Here is a 20,730-nt window from a genome sequence, read left to right as displayed (position 1 = left end):
TCTCTTTACATGTATATGAGTACCGACCTAAACTTGTATTGATATATTGTAAAACTAGCTCGTTATTTCAGGTGGCCAAGACCCCAATCTCTTTTTTAAATAGTTTATATACTAAACTCAATGAATGGGGGATTGAAGCCTGCTGTTGTTGTTGTTGTTGTTGTGTTCATTATCCTCCATCACCGTTCCTCGGCTAGAGCACTCTAGGGCCCGGGACGTAATAACAATATTTTCGACAACAAGAAGTTTTTCGATTTCTCGGTATTCGAGCGTAACTAGCTTTCAACTGAGGCTAACACGAGGAGTCTTTTCAAATGCAAATGACATTAACCTCTTTTTAATCCCCGCATGAGCCTCCATTGCAAGCTGTAGTTTCAGCCCAATACTGAGAATACGAGAATGTCCTAGCTATTAGATGTAAGTGTTTTGAAGAGTGGGTGGCTTTCGTAGATATCAATATTTATATAGAGCAGCTTTACAGAAATATATCACTGAACACTACAATTTACACACCACCTCTATATTTCTATATTGCAGGTAAATTTAGCTAATCTGCTCTCATCATTATGAAACGTGCAGATATTTATTTCACTGCGATTTTCTCCAATGTTTTGCCTCTAAATATTAACATATTAACCATTAAAAAATAATCCAAGCTCTGCAAATTCGTTGCCGAAAGATTTCATCTGCCTGACATTTTGAGATGGATAGTTTAAAAGACGAGCACTGCTGAAGCAAAAACTGTTTCTAGATTACTCGGTACATGGAGGGCGAGCTTATTTGTCCAAGTACTGCCAGTCATGGGGCACTTAGCAAATATACGCGCTTCTATAGATGGAAAAGGCTATAAATAAGAAGCAATTCTTCCGGCAAGCAAATATAACTGGGAAGCGACATAAATACTGAATTTCTAGTGGCTTGGTCAAACAAATTTCGTCTACTACAGGCAAGGAACTCAAACGGCATTCACCATGAGACTTTTGCTTGTCGTAACCTTAGTGCTGGGAGTTATGAAGTGTCAGGAAGGTTAGTTAAAAGTAATTAACGAATGATTTAATAGACGACCTAAAGAAAAACATCAGCCTTCCGCAACCGTTTTAACCAAATTAATAATACACCTTTTCAGTTGGACAACGCTTCGTAATTGCCTACCGAAAATGAAATTAAAAAGGTTAGGCCCCATTCTTCAGACCTGATGGCAATTTTGATGGCAAATCGTATAACATGACAGTCGGCTAATCAAAACTGGTGTTGTTTCCAAGAACACTAGTTTGTCCGTTTTCTTCGGAATTTTTTCTATTTTTTCAAAACTTTTTGAGAAAGCTGCTTTACTGCGAGACTGATGCTGAATTTTCATGTCTACCCACCAGTTCTGGATTCTAATTTGCGCGTTTTGTTGTTTTTAAATTAATATACTTCATAATAAATTTCATTTTAGTATCGTTCTTAGTGCTTCGAAAAATGTGTAAAGCGTTATCGGAACAGGTAACTTAGCGCGTGTTTAAAATCTCTTTCGTAAAACAAAATGTCCTGTGAAAATGACATTCAAACGTCAGTTACTTTATTCAAGTTAGAGTAGGAACAAACACCCATCCTTTATTCACCGAGTTTTCATCTTGACTGAGTGGCATGTATTTTCAGCGTCCAAAGAGATGAATTAAGCCTATCAAAAGGGCAGTTTTTATTCTATCGTTTTATTTTCATAGTGCTTGGTTGTAGCCCTATCCCGGGGCCAGGTAATGGCGGTGACGGCGGTGCCGGTGGCCCTGGTGGTGGTGGAGGCGGCGGCGGAGGTGGCGGTGGTGGAGGCGTTCCTGGAGAACCTGGTGCTCCTGGTCGTACTCCGTATGTTGATAACTCCTGTAAGTAATTTCTTTGGAGTTTTTCAGTTCAATAAGTACACGAGGCGCTTTCACCACACATTTGACACAAACTCACACTAGCTGTCTCCAAACCGTCCCTTTCCAAACAGATTGCTTGATAGCTAACATGCTGTATTATCCATCAAAGGGGTCGATGTCTCTTCACATCTGACCCAAATAATATAAACAGGTCTTTTCGCAGAAATGTTAAGCACCCACTTTTTCTCAAAGAAAGTTGTCATCACAAAACAATACAAGATTGGAAAAAAATTTGAAAGAGCCTGATAAAGTCTGAACTTTTTTTTTGTATCAGTCACTTGTCACTGATATTGTGAGATTTTAAATGGAATTGAAAGTTACGAAATAAACAAAATCTTATTTAAAAAAATTTTGTACCAAACAACGGACAAAGAATATTGACCAGAGTCAATCAGTTGTCGATGCTGAAAATAGCTACCATCATGAAACATTACAAGTTTGCGAGCATTTTTTGATATATATATATATATATATATAGGCAATTGTGGGAAACGAGGACGGACAACTTCGAGCGAAAAAAATATATATACAGTAAAAAATCTAAGAAATCTAAAAAAAGGTTTAAAAATTTAATAAAAATAAACGTTTCGGTCAAAGACCTTCATCAGTTGCAGTGCAAGTGAATAATAAATTACAATAACCTTACATAAGTTTACAGTATAAAAAATGACATCATATTACAAAGATGATTACATAACAGGGCGTGGTAACACATGAAAACGAAAAAATTAACCAATGATAAACAATCGGTGATTACTAAGCGAGATACTATGACAATGCGGTACAAAACTCAAAAGACACAAACCAAATAAGAATAAATAATCGAATATAATACAAATAAGATTAATATCAAAAAAGTAACGCGATTCGTCGAGTCAGCCGAAAGTGTGAAGGGACCCGCGTGTAAAATATTCAATGTTCAAAAAAGGCGGTCCCAAAATCCCCAAACAAAGCCCTTGAAACTATGCCGCGGCAAGGCACAACAGGCGCCCTAAACAGGGCCCTTAAACAACAATAATGTAATAAATTCCCCGATGGGGGCCCCTGAGAAAACCTAGCGCTAACAAAGCTAACAAGATCCAAGGTCAGGGCCTTTGAACACCTGAACTAAGATAACCGCCAAATTTGCAAGTTATTTTTGCGCTAATTGTAGTTTATTCTTTTTTTCCGAGTGGAATTCCTGACGTTTGTTCAAGCCAAAAGGTGCCAGAGAGAACAACTGTGCACTCCAATATGCCTCTTTAGTGATTAAAAGCTTTTCGATGTTACTTGTATTGTTTGCATTTATCTGCACTTGATCAATACACTGGAAAGAAAAGTCGTTTAAGTCGTGCGGTGTTCTGTTGAAATGCACCGCTACCTCACAAGTCTTTTTCTTGGTCAGCATAGCAGACTTGTGGTTGCGAAATCTAACTCTAAAATCTGTTGTTGTAGAGCCAATGTATTGTAAGTTACATTTCTTACACGAAGCCAAATAAATGATATTTTTTGAATCACAGGAAAGTTTCAATCGTATCTTATAGCTCTTGCCTGTTTGAAAACTTTGGAAAGAATTTGATTCAACAAAGTAGTTGCGACAGAGATCACATCTTGTTCTTTTGCATTTAAAGCAACCCTTAACCTCAACAACCTCTTCAATCTTAGTGTTAGAGCCATAACGAGATGGCGCTAACAACTCCTTAAGGTTTTTAGATCTTCGAAAAGAGGCTATGATGGAATTTGGCGGAAAAAATTCTTTTAATTTGGGGTTGGATTCCAAAATACCTAGGTGTTTTCTGATGATGCGACCAACATCAGGTAAATTTGGATTAAATGTTGTTACAAATGGAAACAATTTCTTCTCAGCTTTGGCACGAGTTCTAAGTAAGTCAGTTCTAGATGTAGTTAAGGCTTTAGAAAATTGATCTTCCACTAGTTTTGTATATATATATATATCAAAAAATGCAATTAGACCCGTGCCCCTTGAGGGCGAAGGGGACAGTTTAGTATCACCCAACTAGTCGGACAGAAAAGGCAATAATAAAGTTAGTAAATGCAAGTCAAAGAAATGTTTATTTGGGAATAAAACGAAAGAAAGCGTCACGCTCGATTGCGCCAATTTCGCTACTCGAGGACTATTACTAATAGTCCTCTAGTAGCGTAGCCAATCAAAATGCAGGATTTGTATTAGTCCACTAGTTGGGTGATACTAAATATATATATCTAAGTGAAAACTAATCGTGGTGGAATTTTATTTACTTCAGCAACGTACAAGAAGAGATAATCTTAGTCCTTCATACGGGTTTTTTCATTGTATCTTGCTAATATTTTTAGTCTCAGGCTCTGGAAGTGGTGACGATGACGATCGATGATAGTGGCAGTCATGGCGGTGGAGAAGCTAGGGCAGGTAGTTTCCTGTTTTTTTTGTTGTTGTTGTTGTTTGTTGTTGTTGTTTTTTTTTTTGACTAAGTCGACAATAGGTCACCAAAGACAAAAACCCGTCCTTTTACGGCAATGGAATAAAACTTACGCGGAGAGAAAACATTATCTAGTTTCACACTGGATTGAGCGAGTGAACGAACGACTAAATGAGCCAACGACCTCACGTATTCAGAGTACAACAAAAAAAAAAATACCAACTTCCAGTGCAATCCTTTCTCAAATCAAGTAAGGAGTTTACCTCGTCGGATATTTGGGTGTTGGTGTGCCGACCTATTCTCAAAGCTCTTGCGCTCTCTTTCAAATTTGCACCTTTTCCTACCAATTTTGTCGGCAACTAGTTAACCTTTCTCTTCCAATCTTGCGGGTCTGAACGTTGTAACATTACTATTTTGGTTTTGTATACGTACCTCTATTTCCTACCAGTTAAGCAAAATCTATAAATCCGATTTTACACCAAGGGCTTATTTTCACAAAGTACGGGAAAGAAAACAATATATCAGATCAAACCAAGCATTAAGAAAGTATATATATCTGAGTTGTAATACTTGATGTTTCTCTTTCTCAGGCTTTATCGAGTGTGCTCTGATGGAAATGACGACTTGAAAAGAAAGAAATACCCACTACCAAGACTTTAATTCCGTTTTTTATAACAAAACAAGCAATACAGTTACACAAGTTACCTATATTCAATTCAGTTTATATAATAATGGTAGTGGAATGTAAGGTAAAACATCAGCACATTAAATGTTAAACGAACAAGACTGGCCTGCTTGTGCTGACACATTTCTTGGTTATAAACCTGACAGTAATAATGAAACACAAGATCCCCATGAACTGCTTTACACTTTATAACATGTTATCCTTTAGTAGTCTGACACTCTGGGGAGACTCCCATAAAAAAAGACGGGGGTGCTCGTGGGAAATTTTGAAAAGTGTCTTGAAAATTTTTCACCCTTGAGAGGTACCAATTCTAAAACAACAAATTACCTAAGACTTTCATAATTTTTAATAGCAGTAAATACAGTTGGCGATTATAGGGGGCAGGGATGGCAAATCACGATAGCCGCCATGTTTGCTTTCATTATAATGCAAATAAGGCACGTGACCTCCGAGGAGATAAATAACATTAAGACTGCAGCGTCCACACTACGCCGGAGGAATTTGAAAACGCAGTTTTATTTCCACGGTTAGGCTTACCGTCCACACTAATCCGTCACCAAAAAAAAAACGTACGGAGCTTTTCGAAAACGCTCTTTAAACCGGAGGAATTTGCAAACGTCTGTTTTTCGTTTTCTTGTGAACAGAAAACATTTTGAAAATCGAGCTTTTCAAAAACGATGCCATCGCGATAATCATGTGATTTCCCTGACCGAGTTTTCCTCAAACACAAATCCAAAATGACCGGTGATTGTTGCGTTTCTTAATTCCTCCGGCGTATTTCAGACAGCGTCCACACTACGCCGGAGAAATTTGAAAACGCAGCTTTATTTCTACGGCTAGGCCTACCCCCCACACGAATCCGTCACGAAAACGGAGCTTTTCGAAAATGCTCTTCAAACCGGAGGCTTTGTGTTTTAGAGCGGACGGAAAACACTCTGAAAACGGAGCTCATCGGAAACGATGCGGTCACGATAATCATGTGATTTCCCTGGCCGAGTTTTCCTCAAACACAAATCCAAAATGACCGGTGATTGTTGCGTTTTTAAATTTATCCGGTGTAGTCTGCACGGAAAACATTTGATGCGTTTTCAGATGGAAAGCACCATTTTCAAATTTCTCCGGCGTAGTCGGAATGGGGCCTAAATGAGCAAATTTCAACTTTGTTACGTATCAATTGTGATATTTCTACGTAGCCGTGTCATGTTTTTATCGTTATAAATGTGGAGACGAGAATCATGCCTGAGCGAGAGCTTTGTGGAACAGATGGCTTTTGTTCGCCTCTGTTAGGCGAACTGTTTATTTATGCGTGACTCTGGGCACATTGAATTGCTTTGTTGGACCTTACCAGTTGTGGCCCTGGGGAGGAGAAGAGAATCCCGACATGTTGTATCCTTACTTGGCTCCAGTTCGTACGTCAAACCGATCACACGTTACTTCTTGGTCTTCTACAGCACACTCGAATCTTCATAAAATGTTTTTGCCATTCTCAGTATCTTCTCTGGGATACCATACTTCTTCGTAATGATCCATAGGCTTTCACGGTGGATGGAATCGAAAGCTTTCTCGAAATCTACGGAGTTCAGATACAATGTCGCTTGCCATTCGTTAACCTGTTCAGTGATATTCCGCAATAAGAAATCTTGTTCCTCTGCCCTTCCCACGAAAAAATATCACCTGTTCGCTTAACAGGGCCTTGGGGTGCCATAGCAATATCCGCACTTTAAGGTCAAATATGAATGACAATGAACTGAACTTAAATGCGGAGGTTGTTGTCTTAGCCTATCTTATCTTAACATTGAGAGATTTTAGTTGCACTGATTTTCTGGACTGGATTGTTCCAAAGGCGACCACCACCAAAGAAATGGCTGTTTCTTAGCTCGCGGTTTGTGTGTTGCTTGGTGAGTTTATTTGCCGAATCACGGAGTTAAGTGCCCGTAATGCCAAAACATGTCACCCTAGCGAAAAAGAAAAGAAAAGAAAAAAAAAAACAAGCTAAAAAACTGAATATCCGGCGTGCAGTTCCCACGAATTTCGTCCTTAGTTGTCGGCGGTCTGGGAACTCAAGCGGCGTCCACTATGAAACTTTTGCTTGTCATAGCATTGGGCTGGGAATCATGAAGTGTCAGGAAGGTTAGTTGACAGTACTTAAACGGACCGATTTATTAGACGACCCGGAGAATGACATTAGCCTGCGTTAAATGTTGTTACCCAATTCATGATACACCTTTTCAAACAGACAACGCTTTGCAATTGGCGAGAATAAAGTTAAAAAGGTCAGGCCCCATTCTTCAGATTTGCCGCTCATAGCAATTCCTTTTTGATGAGAAATCGTATACCAGGCGCCTGATCAAAACCGGTGCTGTTTCCAAAAACACTAGTTCATTCGTATGCTTCGGAATTTGTCTTATTATTTCAAAACTTATTAGGGAAGTTGTTTGCTGCGTTACTTAAACTGATACTTAATTTTTTTACGTTAACTTATTAGTACTAGATGCTAGCTTACTTTTTTTTTTCATAGTAAATTTGATTTTAGTATCGTTTTTCATACTTGAAAATGTGTGTAAAGCGCTATTATAATTGGGAAAATAGCGCATGTTTAAATCTTTTTTCGTAAATCACTAAATCTCGAGCCAGTGAAAATGACAATTGAAGATGAATTACCTTATCCAAGTGAGAACAAATACCTGTCCGATTTTTGCTGAATCGAGAATTTTTTATCTTGACGAGTGTGCGTATCTTAAACGTCGGAAGAGATCACCTCAGCCCTTCACAAGGGCAGTTTTTATTCTTTCATTTTGTTTTTACAGTGCTTGGTTGTGGCTCTCTCCCGTTTCCCGGTGATGGCAGTGGCAGCGGTGGTGACGGCGGTGCTGGTGGCCCTGGTGGTGGTGGAGGCGGCGGAGGTGGTGGTGGTCCTCCTGGCTGTGGTGGCGGCGGTGGTGGCGCTGCCGGTGCCGGTGCCGGTGCCGGTGGCGTCGCCCGTACTGCGCCAGGTGGAAACTTTGGTAAGTAGTGTCCTTTTAGTTCCTCTGATTGAAAATTAGCACTTGACACAAACCCACACTACAGTAGCGCTCCCAAAGTTTTCCCTTTGTAAACAGATCGTTTGATAGATAACAAGCTGTATATAGCCATAACATGGGTTGATCTCTCTTCAAGTTTTACCCAATATAATATAAACAGGTTTTTTCGCAGAAATTTCAAGCACTCACGCTTTCTCAAAGAAAGTTGTCATCACAAAATTTTACAAGATTGGAAAGAAATTTGAAATTACATTGAAAATTCGGCCCTATGCCGTTCGCATTAGCCGCTTTCGTCACTGATTTGATGCGCACAAAATAATATTTTCACCAGAGTCAATCGATTCTCGATGCTGAAAATAGCTACCATTATATTACGGAACATTACAAGACTGCCAGCATTTTATTAGATTTGTTTAAACCAATCGTAGCGTAGTTAAGCGTCTTTCAAGAGGAGGTAGCTTTAGTTTTTATTTTTTTCAGTCTCAGGGTTTGCAGGTGGTGATGCTCACAGTAACGATCGATGATGGTGGCAGTGATGGCGGCTGCAATCTTAAGCAACTAATTTGATCTTTTTTGCAGGATGAGTAGAATTGCTCACTGTAGAGAAACCCGTCCTTTTTCGAAAATGTAACAGTTTTCTTTGGTGACATGAAAATTACGTTGAGAGAACACCTAATCTAGTTTGACACTAGATCGAGCGAGTGAACGAACGAGCGAATGAACCAACGGGTTCACGTCTTCAGATTATAAATAAAAAAAATACCAACTTGCAGTGCAATCCTCTCTCAAATGAAGGAAGAAGCTTACCTCCTCGGATATTTGGGTGTGGGTGTCGTCTGATTCTCAAAGTTCTTCCGCTCTATTCCAGACTGAAGTGTATAACTTACCGTATTTACTTTCAAATTTCTACTTTACCCGTCAACTTCTGTCGGCAACTAGTTTACCTTCCTCTTACAATCGGCTTTTTATACCCCTATTTCCTAGCAATGAAGCAAAATCTATTAATCCGATTTGGCACTAAATAACCGTCGCCTATTTCCACAAAGCAGGGGAAAGGAAACAAAATATCAGATCAAACCAAGCATTAAGAGAGTATATAGATCTCAATTCTAACACCTGACCTTTCCCAGGCTTTACCGAGTATGCTCTGATGGAAATGATGACTGAACAAGACTGAAACACCCACTACCAAGACTAATTTCTTTCTTTTAACAAAAAAGCAATACGGCTAAACACATTACAGATCTATGGTTCAATTTATATAATATTTGTGGTGGAACGTGATCTAAAAAAGCAACACATTAAATGTTACACTAACATTACTGGCCTGCTTGTACTGACACATTTTCTTGTTATTAGCCTGACAGTAATAATGAGGCAAAATACTTGTAGACAGCCTTGTACTTTATCACATGTTAGCCTGTAGTAGTTTGAAACAGGGGGTGAACTTTGAAAAGAACCCCTAAGTGTGGTACTAAGATCCTGTTTTGTGGGTGTGGCTTGAACTTTTTTCACCCCTAAGAGGCACCAATTCTGAAACAACAAATTACCTGACACGCTCATAATTTTTGATAGCGATAAAGACAATTGCATGGCGATTAATTTAAAAGCCTCGTTATCCAAACTGACTGTGCAGTCATTTATTGATGAGTTGTGAATTTCCGGTGTAACTGAGACAATATTAAAAATCAGTTCATTGTCAAATATCCCCTGTCATATTTTTTTTCTGCTCAATATCCTAAAAGTTGCCGCCAAAGCTCCCGCTGTGAAACTTTTGAGGCTGAACACCCTGACAAGCACCAAAACTGCTTTTTCGTCCCCTAAAAGGTACGAGGAGCTTCCCGTCCAGTTAAATTGGAATCTCCCATGCATAAATGCCATGTGAGGCTAGTGATTGGAATGATTCCATTGATTCATGACGTGTATGGCAATGGATAAAGCAGAACAATTCCTGCAACGAAGCGACTAGAGGTCTCCTCGTCTTTCAAGTTTAGGTCGGTGTACTCAGCCATCGCCAGAACATCTACTCTGTATTTTGCATCTGCGATCACCGGCTCTCGCTCAACCCGGTCCCGGGGCGCCATAACAATATCCGCACTTTGAGGTCAAATATGAATTACACTAAACTTAAATAATGTTCTAGTACGGTCTCATCTCATCTTAACTGGATTTGTAAGACGACAACTTGGTTGTAATCTTGACGTATTTTCTGACAATTTGTCGTAAGGGGTTTCGAACATTAGGTGTGGCAGCCTGTAGGTTAGAACACTGTTAACAGAACAAGAGATATTGATCTGGCATAACTATCGGGTTTACTAAAATATGGCATGAAAATTCGCAAATTTAAACACACTTTAAGTTTATATTTTGCAGTTAAATTTAGCTAATTTATACGCGTCATTAACGCTGCCATAATTGTAATACAAATGTCTAAAAGGCTTTCTAAGAATACCTTGCTAATAAAAATTTACATAATAATTATTAATTTGATCATGTTCCAGTTCTTCAAATTCCACGTTGAGAGATTTCACTTGCCCTGATTTTTTGGTCTGGATTGTTCCAAAGACGACCACCACCAAAGCTAAGGCTGGTTATTAGTTAGCCTGTGATTGCTTGCAATTGATGAGTTTATTTGCGGAATCACGGAGTAAAGTTCTCGTTGTGCTAAAAAAAAAATGTCACCTTAGCAAAAAACAAGCTGATATTAAAGAAAAGGCTATGATTAATGAGCTCTTCTTCTCGCGAGCTAATATAACCGACAAGCGATATATAGACACTGAATATCCAGCGTGCTGTCCCCACAAATTGCATCTTCAGTTGTTGGCAGGCTGGGAACTCAACAGCGTCCACCATGAAACTTTTGCTTGTCATAACCTTGGTACTGGGAATCATGAAGTGTCAGGAAGGTTAGTTCACGGTACTTAAAGGGTGATTTATTAGACGACCTAGCTAAAGAATTACATCAGCCTTCCGCAAATGTGGTTACCCAATTAATAATACATCTTTTCAAGCAGACAACGATTTGTAATTTGCAAGAGCAAAGTTGAAAACGTGACCCCTATTTTTCAGATTGGCCGCTAATGGCAATTGTTTTGATAACAATTAAAAAATCGGCAGGCGGCTGATCAAAACTGGTGTTGATTGTATAAAGACGAGTTCGTTCGTATCAAAATAATCTCCTTTGGAATGCACCCTATATCTTAAAACTTATATCCTTAAAAGCGGGGGTTTCTGCGCCCAGCACTCGTCAATGTCAGAATGCAACTTACGCTTTCAAAAGAAGAACTTTACGAACCTTTTTGTGTACATGTGTTTATTTCGGATGATCATTTTCATGTTTTGCCGGTTTAGAATTAATTTATATCATAATGAATATTTCTTTGATATTGTCTCTTTTGAAACTACTTAAAAAGTGCTATTATTTTGGTGAAAATAGCGCTAATAAAAGTAGTTCTTAGTACTTTTGTAAATCACAAAATCTAGTGTGAAAACAGCAGTCGAAGGTCATTTATTGGTAATGCCCTCTTTCAGTCTCGTTAAATTAAAATAAAAAACAGAGCCGATTATTGCCGAGTGATAAACTCAAGTAATCTTAATTGAGTTATGTATACCTCCTGTGTCATACCAGAAGAGATGATATCAGCCCTTTACAAGGCCTTTTTTCATTCTATCGTTCTATTTTTTTACAGTGCTCTGCTGTGGCGGTGGTGGGGACTCTGGTCAGGGCGGTGGCGGTGGCCCTGGGGGAGGCGGAGGAGGTGGTGGCGGTGGCGATAGAGGAGATTCTGACGATGGTGGTGGAGGAGGCGGCGGCGGCGGTGGTGGTGACGGTGGAGATGGTGGCCCTGGCGGTGGTGGAGGTGGTGGAGGCGGAGGTGGCGATGGTGGTGATGCTGGTGATGGTGGAGGCGGAGGCGGAGGCGGAGGCGGTTGCGGTGCTGATGGTGCTGACGCTGGCGAACCTCCTGCTCCTAGCGGTGGCGGAGGCGGCGGAGGCGGTGGCGGTGGGAGTCCAGGTCGTCCTGGTGCTCCTGGACGTCCCGGTTGTGGTGGAGGGGGTGGTGGTGGTGGCGGTGGCGCTGGCGGTGGTGATGGTGGGGATGGAGGCCGTTAACCTCGGTAAGTTCATTCCCTGTTTCTCAGTTTCTCAGTTTTTTCTTGGAAGACCCATATTACATATGTTGCTTTAAAAATAAGTAAAACTATACGTATTATTTCAAAAATACGACACTTTGTTCCCTTTCGCGCTCTGCTGACCATTTAGCAATCCACAATTTCTCCCTACATTACCTACGGATTATCTGTTTGGGGTCAGGCTTGTAAGTCTCGCCTAAATAAAATATTATTGTTACAGAAACGTGCCCTTCGTTTTATGTGTTTTCGGAAGAAAAGTGACCACTCTATTCCTGTATTTATCAAGACTAAACTTCTACCCATACACTCTTTATATTACGAAGGTTTGTCTGAATTAAGGCATGATGTCAATACTGCCTCAGCGCCGAATAAAATACATAGTTTATTTATGAAAAAATCTGACGTCCAGTCTTACAATACCCGTTCCTCTACCTCTAGTAACTTTTACACAAAAGCCTCAAATTTTGAATTACAAAAGAATGTATTCTCAAGAATCGGTGCCAGACTATAGAATGAGATACCACGTAATCTAAGAGAGCTTCCAAAAAAAGTCTTTCAAAGCTAGAATTAAAATGAATTGCTAAGTATACTGGACAAAGAAAATGCCTTTCTTCAGATACACGAGATTATTCATAAACTGAAATCTTTTAAGTAATTAGAATCAATGTCTTTTCTCATTATTCTCCCCTGATTTTATTTTAGTAGTCTTGATATGCAGAAACGATAACAATATTAACTATACCATTAATGTTAAATTAATTATTATTGTTATTCAATTAGTCTAGTCATATGCATAAGCGATAAATGGCCCGCCTAGATTAGCATTTGCTATCCGCGGGCCAAATGACATGTAATTTTACAATGAAAGAAAATAAAAATTAGTGTTGTTGTTGTTGTTGTTGATCAGAACAGCTTTTGAGAAAATATAATTTTTATAGGAAAAAATACATTATTGTTGGCACATCAACCTAGCTCAGGCTAAAATGGCTCCAAACTCGTAATGTAACTTACGTTAGAGTACTGATAACAATATATTAAATCAAACATCTAAAAGAAAAATATTTACGCTACATTTCGAAGTTAGTATAACACAGGAAGTTTTGTCTTGGCCGTTTTCTTTTGTTTTTCAGTCTACCCACTGATGGAAAGTGCAAGAGTGCAATGCAAAACTCGAGACTTTACTTCTTTTCGTTAAACAGACAAGTAATGCTGTTAAAAGAATTGCCGCTATTTTTCAATGTGTTAATCGATTAGTGGTAGGCGTAAAAAAAAGGATTGTAAAAAAGAAATGTAAAAGAAACAACGCAATAAATGTAACACGAACACGACCACAATACGAACGTTTTTGTTCTAAACCCAACTCACGTCCCATTGACTCTCAAGAACTCCAAATGAACTTATTGATAGTCTGGGGCGCTTGTTTAGGAAAGGAGCCGACAATTCGTAGAAATTGAAAAGGAAGAAAAGAGTTTTATTCGCGCCCCGATTATAAACGTACTACCCCTGGGTTTTGTCCGAGGATGGCGCGAAAGTAAATCAGACAGTAGTTCTTGTTGCTGAACGAAATAAGTGAAATGTGTGGAAGTGAAGAAGAAATTTCGAGAAGCGTTACGGCGGATTGTTATTTCGTTGTTGATGATCTTTCCCCATATTGGCGCAGGCTAAGCGATATCTTTGATATTTCATGAATAAGTCTTAAAATAGCGAATAGCTTAATTCTCGCCATTCCGATTGCACGCGTCCCACATACTACTTGGTCCTTACGACAAAGTTGGCCACAGCTTAGCGATGTCAAAAGATCGTTAATTTATGTTTCCTCTAGAGGTTCAAATTCACTTGAGATTTCGCACTACCAAAATCAGTCTTATACTAACAGCTAAATAGGCTTTATACAATGTGATTATAGCCTAGCATAATTAAGACGTTACATGTTCATGACGTCACTCGTAATCTGCGATCGTCACTCTTTTGGGTAGTTCTCATGCATGTCCACGCGGTGACTTCAGGTTCATCTTGAATTTCCATTCTCATAACAATCTCCCGTGGAGACAGCAATGATTCGTTGACTCTCAGTTTAGAATAGGATAGACAGGGTGCTGTCTGGCTCTTGTTTACTTACATGTAACACTTGTTTGGTTGCCTACCTGTTTGCAAAATACATGCTTGATAGATAAAAAAAAAATTGAAATCTGTCAATCATCTTGCCTCGGATAAACGTGAAATTTGCACTCATAGTAATTGTCATTACTATGTCAAGTCCCATTTGTTCCCAATGACCGAGTTTGTTGACATTTGTTGCAGTCCTGGATTACGCCTAATTATCGCCCCCACGCTTCTAAAGTCAGTAACGCGCTTATTTACTGTTTCTCTCTCTTTTATCAGGAACTTCAGTTTAGACAAGTGTTCTGCATCAACTGGGCTAATAGACCTCTACCGCATTCCATTTCAGTGCGTAGGAACAATAGCACAAGAGCGAGGTTGGGGTGGACATTTTCCTACATTTCCTGTAATTTTGTCAACCCTGACCTCGACTAGGTGCCATTGTTTGTTGAAATGCGGGAAAGTTCTATTAAACAAATGTGGTTTCTGTTTCCTCTGTTCCTCTCGCTGTAACCGAATTGAGTAAGTCAATACAACAATTAATCTTGGCAAACACGGGATGCTTGTTTAAAGGTAGTTTACACGCAAAAATACATAGGAAACTTTTAGTGCGAATGAATAGAAAACCTCTGTTTCATTTCAAGATTAACACAAGATATAACAGATGAGACAACAGATCTTCCTACATCTACCGTACATCTAGTAAGGTAAAATTGATGATTTCCTTGGGTTGTAAAACGACAGATGATGTCTTTGTTTAACAAATAGATCATGTCTGTTACAATAGGCACTGGGGCGGGGGACGGTACGACACATATCGCAGGAGTTGAAATTGTAAGGCATGGCAGATCGCAAGGTTGGGGGCACGGTACTTTAGCATCAGGCGAACAGCCCTGATTTTACAGAAGTAGCGGTAGAGGATTTGGCGAGAGTGAAAGCTGCAAGGACACCAGAATAGGGTTCTGGAATGCACATACCGTGTATGAATGGGTAAGCTGGTACAAGCACAGCAGAAAGGTGAAATTACACGATTTAAACAATGCCGAAAAAATTTTGAAATAGAAGCTACACTTACTTGAATTAACATTGATAAGCTATAGACGTACAATAACAAACGAAAGCATATTTTATTGTGGATATGTACAAAGTTAACTTAAATAATTGTTGTTACTAGCTTTGAGTATCTCTGAAAGTGGCTGGTGAATTTGTGTTTGGTGTGGAGGGTGACGCTATCTTCATACCACCAATCTGTAACAGTTTAAAATCCCGCAAAGTACAAGATTGTCTAAAATACAAAATATACAAACTATGTCTAGTTTCGAGAGGGATTGTCATTTCCAGATACTTGATACAGGAAACAACCTTCGACATTCTTTGTTATTAAGAATTATCTCTTTCGACGAGTCTTGTTGGTACTCAACCCTGACTCTGACACCGTGACACTCACTGGAAGCGAGAAGAGATGCTCTCCAAAGTATTTGGTTGCCAGGTCTCGTTTTGGGGGAATTTGCTGAGGGCTACCGCTTGATTTGAACCCAAGTCGCTTTGAAGAATGGGATGAACGAACATGTAGGTCTCTGGGATCGCTGAAAAGAGAACGTAATCGATCTCAGATAGGGTAAATATGGAAGACACAATCTGGACCTAACACAAGAATGTAATCACACCTTAGTGCGTTTAAATGGCAAAATATCAAATGAGAAAGACAGAAAAATGCTGGCAAAGAAGAGAGCAAGGTTCTGGAATCGGAGACACATAATACTTTAGGGACGCAGTTATGACACAGTGGTGAGCATGCCCAGAGTAACTGGTATGTATAGTTTACCTTTCTTTAGAGCTTTCAGGTGTTAGAAATATCTCTGATTCCTGTTGAATGATATTTCTCTCCACAGGTGTTGGTTGGTGGGCCAGGTCATATTCAATTTTCCGTTGCTTGGAAACACAAAATTTACAAGGAACTTCACCGTTCACTGGAATTAAAACAACATGAAAATGCTTGCTTGAAAAAAGTACTCATTTCATTACTGAAGTTTCAATGCTTTTAGAGTGCATGCCAAAAATCAACCGTAAAATTATCCTCACTGCAAAGTTACAAAATAATATTTTGCATTAACCCTTATGAGAGTTTGGCATAATGACAACACTATCATAACACTGTCCCTGAGGTTATCAGTGTGCCACTTTGAAAAAAAAAAAAACAGGGAAAATTTGAATATTTTTTGACCACATGCAAAGAAACTTTTGCCCCAGCTAGGCTGAATGCATAAATCTGTCAAGTAAACCAATGGTAAAGAGACATTATTTTTTACTGTTCACTAGGCACACAAAGTAAGGTCTTTCACTTTCAGTTTGAAAAAGCCTTTAAGCACCACACGATAGCTCCATTTTGCTGTCCTTGACTGGAAGGTTCCTTTTCATGGAACCAATATTTTTAGTGACATTTAAGAACAGGAGAAGTACCTGCTTTAAGAAATGAGTTAGGATTCCCTGTGTGCTTGGCAAAATCTAGAGGCGCATCACCCCTGGCATCTTGTGCATCAATGTCAGCGCCATGTTTAATGAGGCAACTCAGACATTGTAAATGAGCTCCTGATGCAGCCAAGTGGGCTGGAGTTGCACCACAACCTAAAACAACAATTCAACTAAACTTAATTCAAAAGGCTAGTTACATGTGTAACAGAAAAGGAATTAAAAGGGCTTTAATTATTATTTACCATCTCTGATGTTTGGACCAGCTCGATGCTCAAGCAGCCAGTGAACACATTCTGTAGCACCATGTTGTGCGGCCTGGAAATCAAAATCAAACAAGTATTATCATAGGCTAGAAAGTGTCAAAGAAGAAAACCAAAGTGGCAAACAAGTTGTTGCCTATTGTACATTACTTGATGTAGAGCCAGCAGGCATGAAATAACCTTGAAAAGTGATTATATCAAACATGAGAGACCATATTTCACTCTCTAAACATCCACAAGAGAGCTGACAACAGGATGTGCAGCAGAGCACCTTCAACATTTACTTCATAAATTTGCACCAACTATTTGATAGTTTTTGCTAAAATATACAGTTAAGAGTGATTACAACACTTGGGATGTTGCACCACCATTCAACAGCATTTCCAATTTTTTTGACACTTAATTTGTTATATATCAATTCCACCCAAAACATTTTTAATTAGTACCTCTTTTTTTGTATTTTCTGATTATTTTCTGCTAACTGTTATTTTGCACAGACTGCAATATGTGACAATCACCCAGGAAAAATGAAATAATAATAATAACAACAACAACAATAAATTAAATCAAACCAATCTGAACAATTTTAAACCAAATACAAAATAAAACAACAAGATGTACCATAAGCTATTTCATTTTCTGTGCTACATGCATGTAGTAGTCACCCCTGGTAGCTACCATCCTTCAGTTACACAGTCCCTTACCACGTGTAGTAATGATTTCCCAGATCTGTCCCTTACTTCCATTTTAGCAAGTCCCGAACCCAACAGGAACACCAAACAAGAACAGTTATTATTTGCTGCTGCAAGATGTGCTGGAACAAAGCCCACAGTGTCTCTAGAGTTAACGTCGACATCATTGTGAGCAAGCACTTTCAAGGCATCCAAACCACCTGCACTTGCGGCATAGTGGGCAGGTGTACGTCCTTGATCATCAACACAATTTACCTCCACATCATTCTCAATTAGGCACCTGAAGTACAGTGTAAATATCAAAAATATATGTTTTTTTTTTTTTGACAGGCCAAGTACCTTTTTATCACTGATATCCAATAACTACTTTTGTGAATAAAACTAATGAGGTACAGAACTACCATGCTTTTGGGGGAAAAACATATGTTTTACAGGGAAATCTGCATTTGAGACAAGTGGCCCATCAACCTGGTTCTTATCTAAAGTTTCCACAGCATGAGGCATCTACAGTGTAGGAGTATTCTACTCTCCCCTTGGATGGAGTGCAGGATTAAATTTGCCAGTACCATACAGGTATATCTGGGTGAAGAAAGGCTTTCCCATAGATCCCAACAGAATGCAAAGTGTAGTGCATAAACTGTTGGGCTACTGAAAAAAACAGTCAGTGTAACCGCATACCGCTGACTGCAGACCAGGGATAGAATTCAGACTGAGGATAAAATGCAGAGTGCAGACCAGGGGTAAAATGCAGACTGTAGACTACAGACTTTTGAAGTATATATTGTGTTACTTCCATTCTGGAGTGCTAACTAATAAACAGGGTTATTCAAGCTAATCATCTATCAGAAAAAGTCTGCAGTCAAGTTAGCCTGAATATCACTCAGATTAGCCTGGATAATGCTCCGGTTCACCTGTTTACAGTTAGCTCTCAATGATGAAATGTTTCAGTTAAAAATTCTACAGTCTGCAGTCTGCATTTTACCCTCAGTCAGTATTGTACCCCCAGTCCGCAGCCTGGATTTTATACTGACTGCTGAAAAACCTGTCAAAGCTGGGTTTAAAGTATTGAGAAATCAAACTTACTGAAAAAATACCCATTGGTACTATTACATTATATTCATACCTCAGTGCCATTGGATGATTTTTCATAGCTGCCAGGTGAGCTGGAGACCGTCCTTGTTTGTCCTCAAGAGCCATACTGCTCCCATTCGCAATCAGGACCTTCAAACATTCAGCTTCACCATGATATGCAGCTAGATGAGCACTAACTTGTCCATTTGAATCTACAACATTGATATCTGCGACATACTTGAGCAGTTCCTTCACCACATGTTTGTGTCCACCTATGCATGCTTCATGGAGTGGTGTCCTCTGCACACTACTACGTTTCATAGGATCTGCTCCTGCCTAGAGAGATTTATGATTCTCATTGCTCTGAATGAACTGTAGTTAGTACCCCCAACCCCCCTCCCCCCGTTAAGTTTTGATATCAAGCCCTCCCCAATTCCCAATCACGAATCCTCAAGTATCGTTAAATATTGTCATAAACTTTGGGAATTGATAATCGATTGATATCTTTGAAAAGGAATTATTGCAATAGCCGACCTACACTTATCACAAGTTAAGCGTTTGTAAGCTCATGAATTAAGGCTTTCATGTACCTCACTGACTTTCTGATCAAAACAAGGTCTTCCCGACCACATATCCCCTGGATATTTTATACAGACACCATTGGCAGGTTTGTTTTTTGCTACATTTACAAATCCGGATGACAGTGATTTTGAATCGATAGAAATGCAATGAACCCTTATTCCAGTTAAGCTCACCTTAAGGAGCTGCCTGACAACTGCAAGGTGCCCATATCCAGCAGCTCGGTGCAAAGCTGTCCTGTATGCGCGATGCCCTCCAGCTTTTTCATTCACATCCACATTTTTATCCAAAAGCAGCCTCGACACAGCAGTAGAATCACCTTGCTCAGCTGCTTCGTGCAACGGAGGCAGGGACAAAGTTACAAAGCCTGACGACAATGGCGGATTTAAATCTTCGCTCTTTATGCTGCAAGTTTCCGGTAAATCTTCTTCGCCAAGTTCGAAGTCTTTTCCCCGGCTTGCCGTTAACGATGTATATAAACTGAAATTACCTGTCCGTGCACTGTTTGCTTCTCTGACTGACATTGTTTCCCGGAGGAAAGATACAGTCTCAGGCTGAACTTCTGGTAGTTATTTGGTATCTGGAAATCGACGCCATTTTGTTTAATTTGGTTGGTTTCCTAGGACCCAGTCTTTCATCGACAGGCAAACATGTTTGACTGGAGGAACACCGCGGCAAACTCGATAGAAACACAGAACTATTCTAACATGAGCTGTTGATGCAATGATGGCACGAGTAAAGAGCATTTACATTTTGATGATCAAGTAAACAAGCTGTTTTCTTTATTTTCGTCGCGGTGTTTTCTAAAAGAAATAGAAAACATGTTTTGTCGAGTTTTGGTATAAATCTACTGGCGTTCCATCACGAAAGCCGTTCTCTAATTGGCTACGCTACTCACTATCTATTAAACAATTAGATTATTCGCTCTCGATTTCTATCGGGCGATAGTTGACTCGGGCGCAAATCTGTGATAGATAGTGAGTAGCGTAGCAATGTTTAGTCTCCTCCGCAGCCGTTTTTTGGGATGTCACGCAACGCTCCCCCTCGTTGCGTGACATCCCAAAAAACGGCTGCGGAGGAGACTAAGCAGTGTGCCCCTGTTAACGAAATGACAGCCGCTTCTTGGCGTTTTGGAAGTGTCTGTGAAGAGGATTTAGCAGTAAAGTTTTAAACGACTAGTAGATTTATACTAAAACAATTAGATTATTCGCTCTCGATTTCTATGCGTGATAGTTGACTATGGCTGCTGGAGGATTTATTTTGCTACCGGTCAAGCATCCTATTACAATCCAAGAACCTGGTTAGTCTAGCGTTCCGCTCCAAAATAACGCCTGCACAGCAGGCTATTTGTAGAATTGTAAACATTTCGGCTATCGGCCGAGTGATTCTGTTTAACTGCGATGAACCAACGACCTAA

At 39.6% G+C, this 20,730-nt stretch overlaps 2 protein-coding genes and 1 long non-coding RNA gene across 4 annotated transcripts; 2 read left to right on the top strand and 1 right to left on the bottom strand.

Moving 5' to 3' along the window:
• Positions 1-770: 770 nt before the first annotated feature.
• LOC145487587 (uncharacterized) lies at positions 771-7,466 on the top strand. Of its 2 annotated transcripts, XR_014049425.1 has the most exons (4): positions 771-1,026; positions 1,707-1,862; positions 4,215-4,287; positions 4,888-7,466. It is a non-coding gene; the product is annotated as an uncharacterized LOC145487587 (long non-coding RNA). The 2 variants fall into 2 exon arrangements; XR_014049423.1 differs by lacking the exon at positions 4,888-7,466 and having other exon boundaries at positions 4,215-4,744.
• A 3,351-nt stretch (positions 7,467-10,817) lies between these two features.
• LOC145487561 (uncharacterized) lies at positions 10,818-13,360 on the top strand. The gene is made up of 3 exons (XM_081466392.1): positions 10,818-10,911; positions 11,695-12,124; positions 13,270-13,360. The coding sequence occupies exons 1-2, from the start codon at positions 10,857-10,859 to the stop codon at positions 12,117-12,119; spliced, it is 480 nt and encodes a 159-aa protein (XP_081322518.1). The 5' UTR covers positions 10,818-10,856; the 3' UTR covers positions 12,120-12,124; positions 13,270-13,360.
• Positions 13,361-15,347: 1,987 nt separating this feature from the next.
• Positions 15,348-20,665, bottom strand: LOC145487551 (uncharacterized). Its single transcript, XM_081466381.1, has 7 exons — positions 19,490-20,665; positions 18,787-19,070; positions 17,676-17,943; positions 16,954-17,026; positions 16,700-16,864; positions 16,065-16,209; positions 15,348-15,825 (listed from the first exon to the last, which is right to left on the bottom strand). The coding sequence occupies exons 1-7, from the start codon at positions 19,835-19,837 to the stop codon at positions 15,627-15,629; spliced, it is 1,482 nt and encodes a 493-aa protein (XP_081322507.1). The 5' UTR covers positions 19,838-20,665; the 3' UTR covers positions 15,348-15,626.
• Between the last annotated feature and the right edge of the window lie 65 nt (positions 20,666-20,730).

Source organism: Orbicella franksi, chromosome 1 (genome assembly GCF_964199315.1).
Source record: "Orbicella franksi chromosome 1, jaOrbFran1.1, whole genome shotgun sequence".
NCBI classification, from domain to species: domain Eukaryota; kingdom Metazoa; phylum Cnidaria; class Anthozoa; order Scleractinia; family Merulinidae; genus Orbicella; species Orbicella franksi.
The sequence above is the reverse complement of the archived record's forward strand: the minus strand, read 5'-3'. Positions and strand labels throughout refer to the sequence as shown.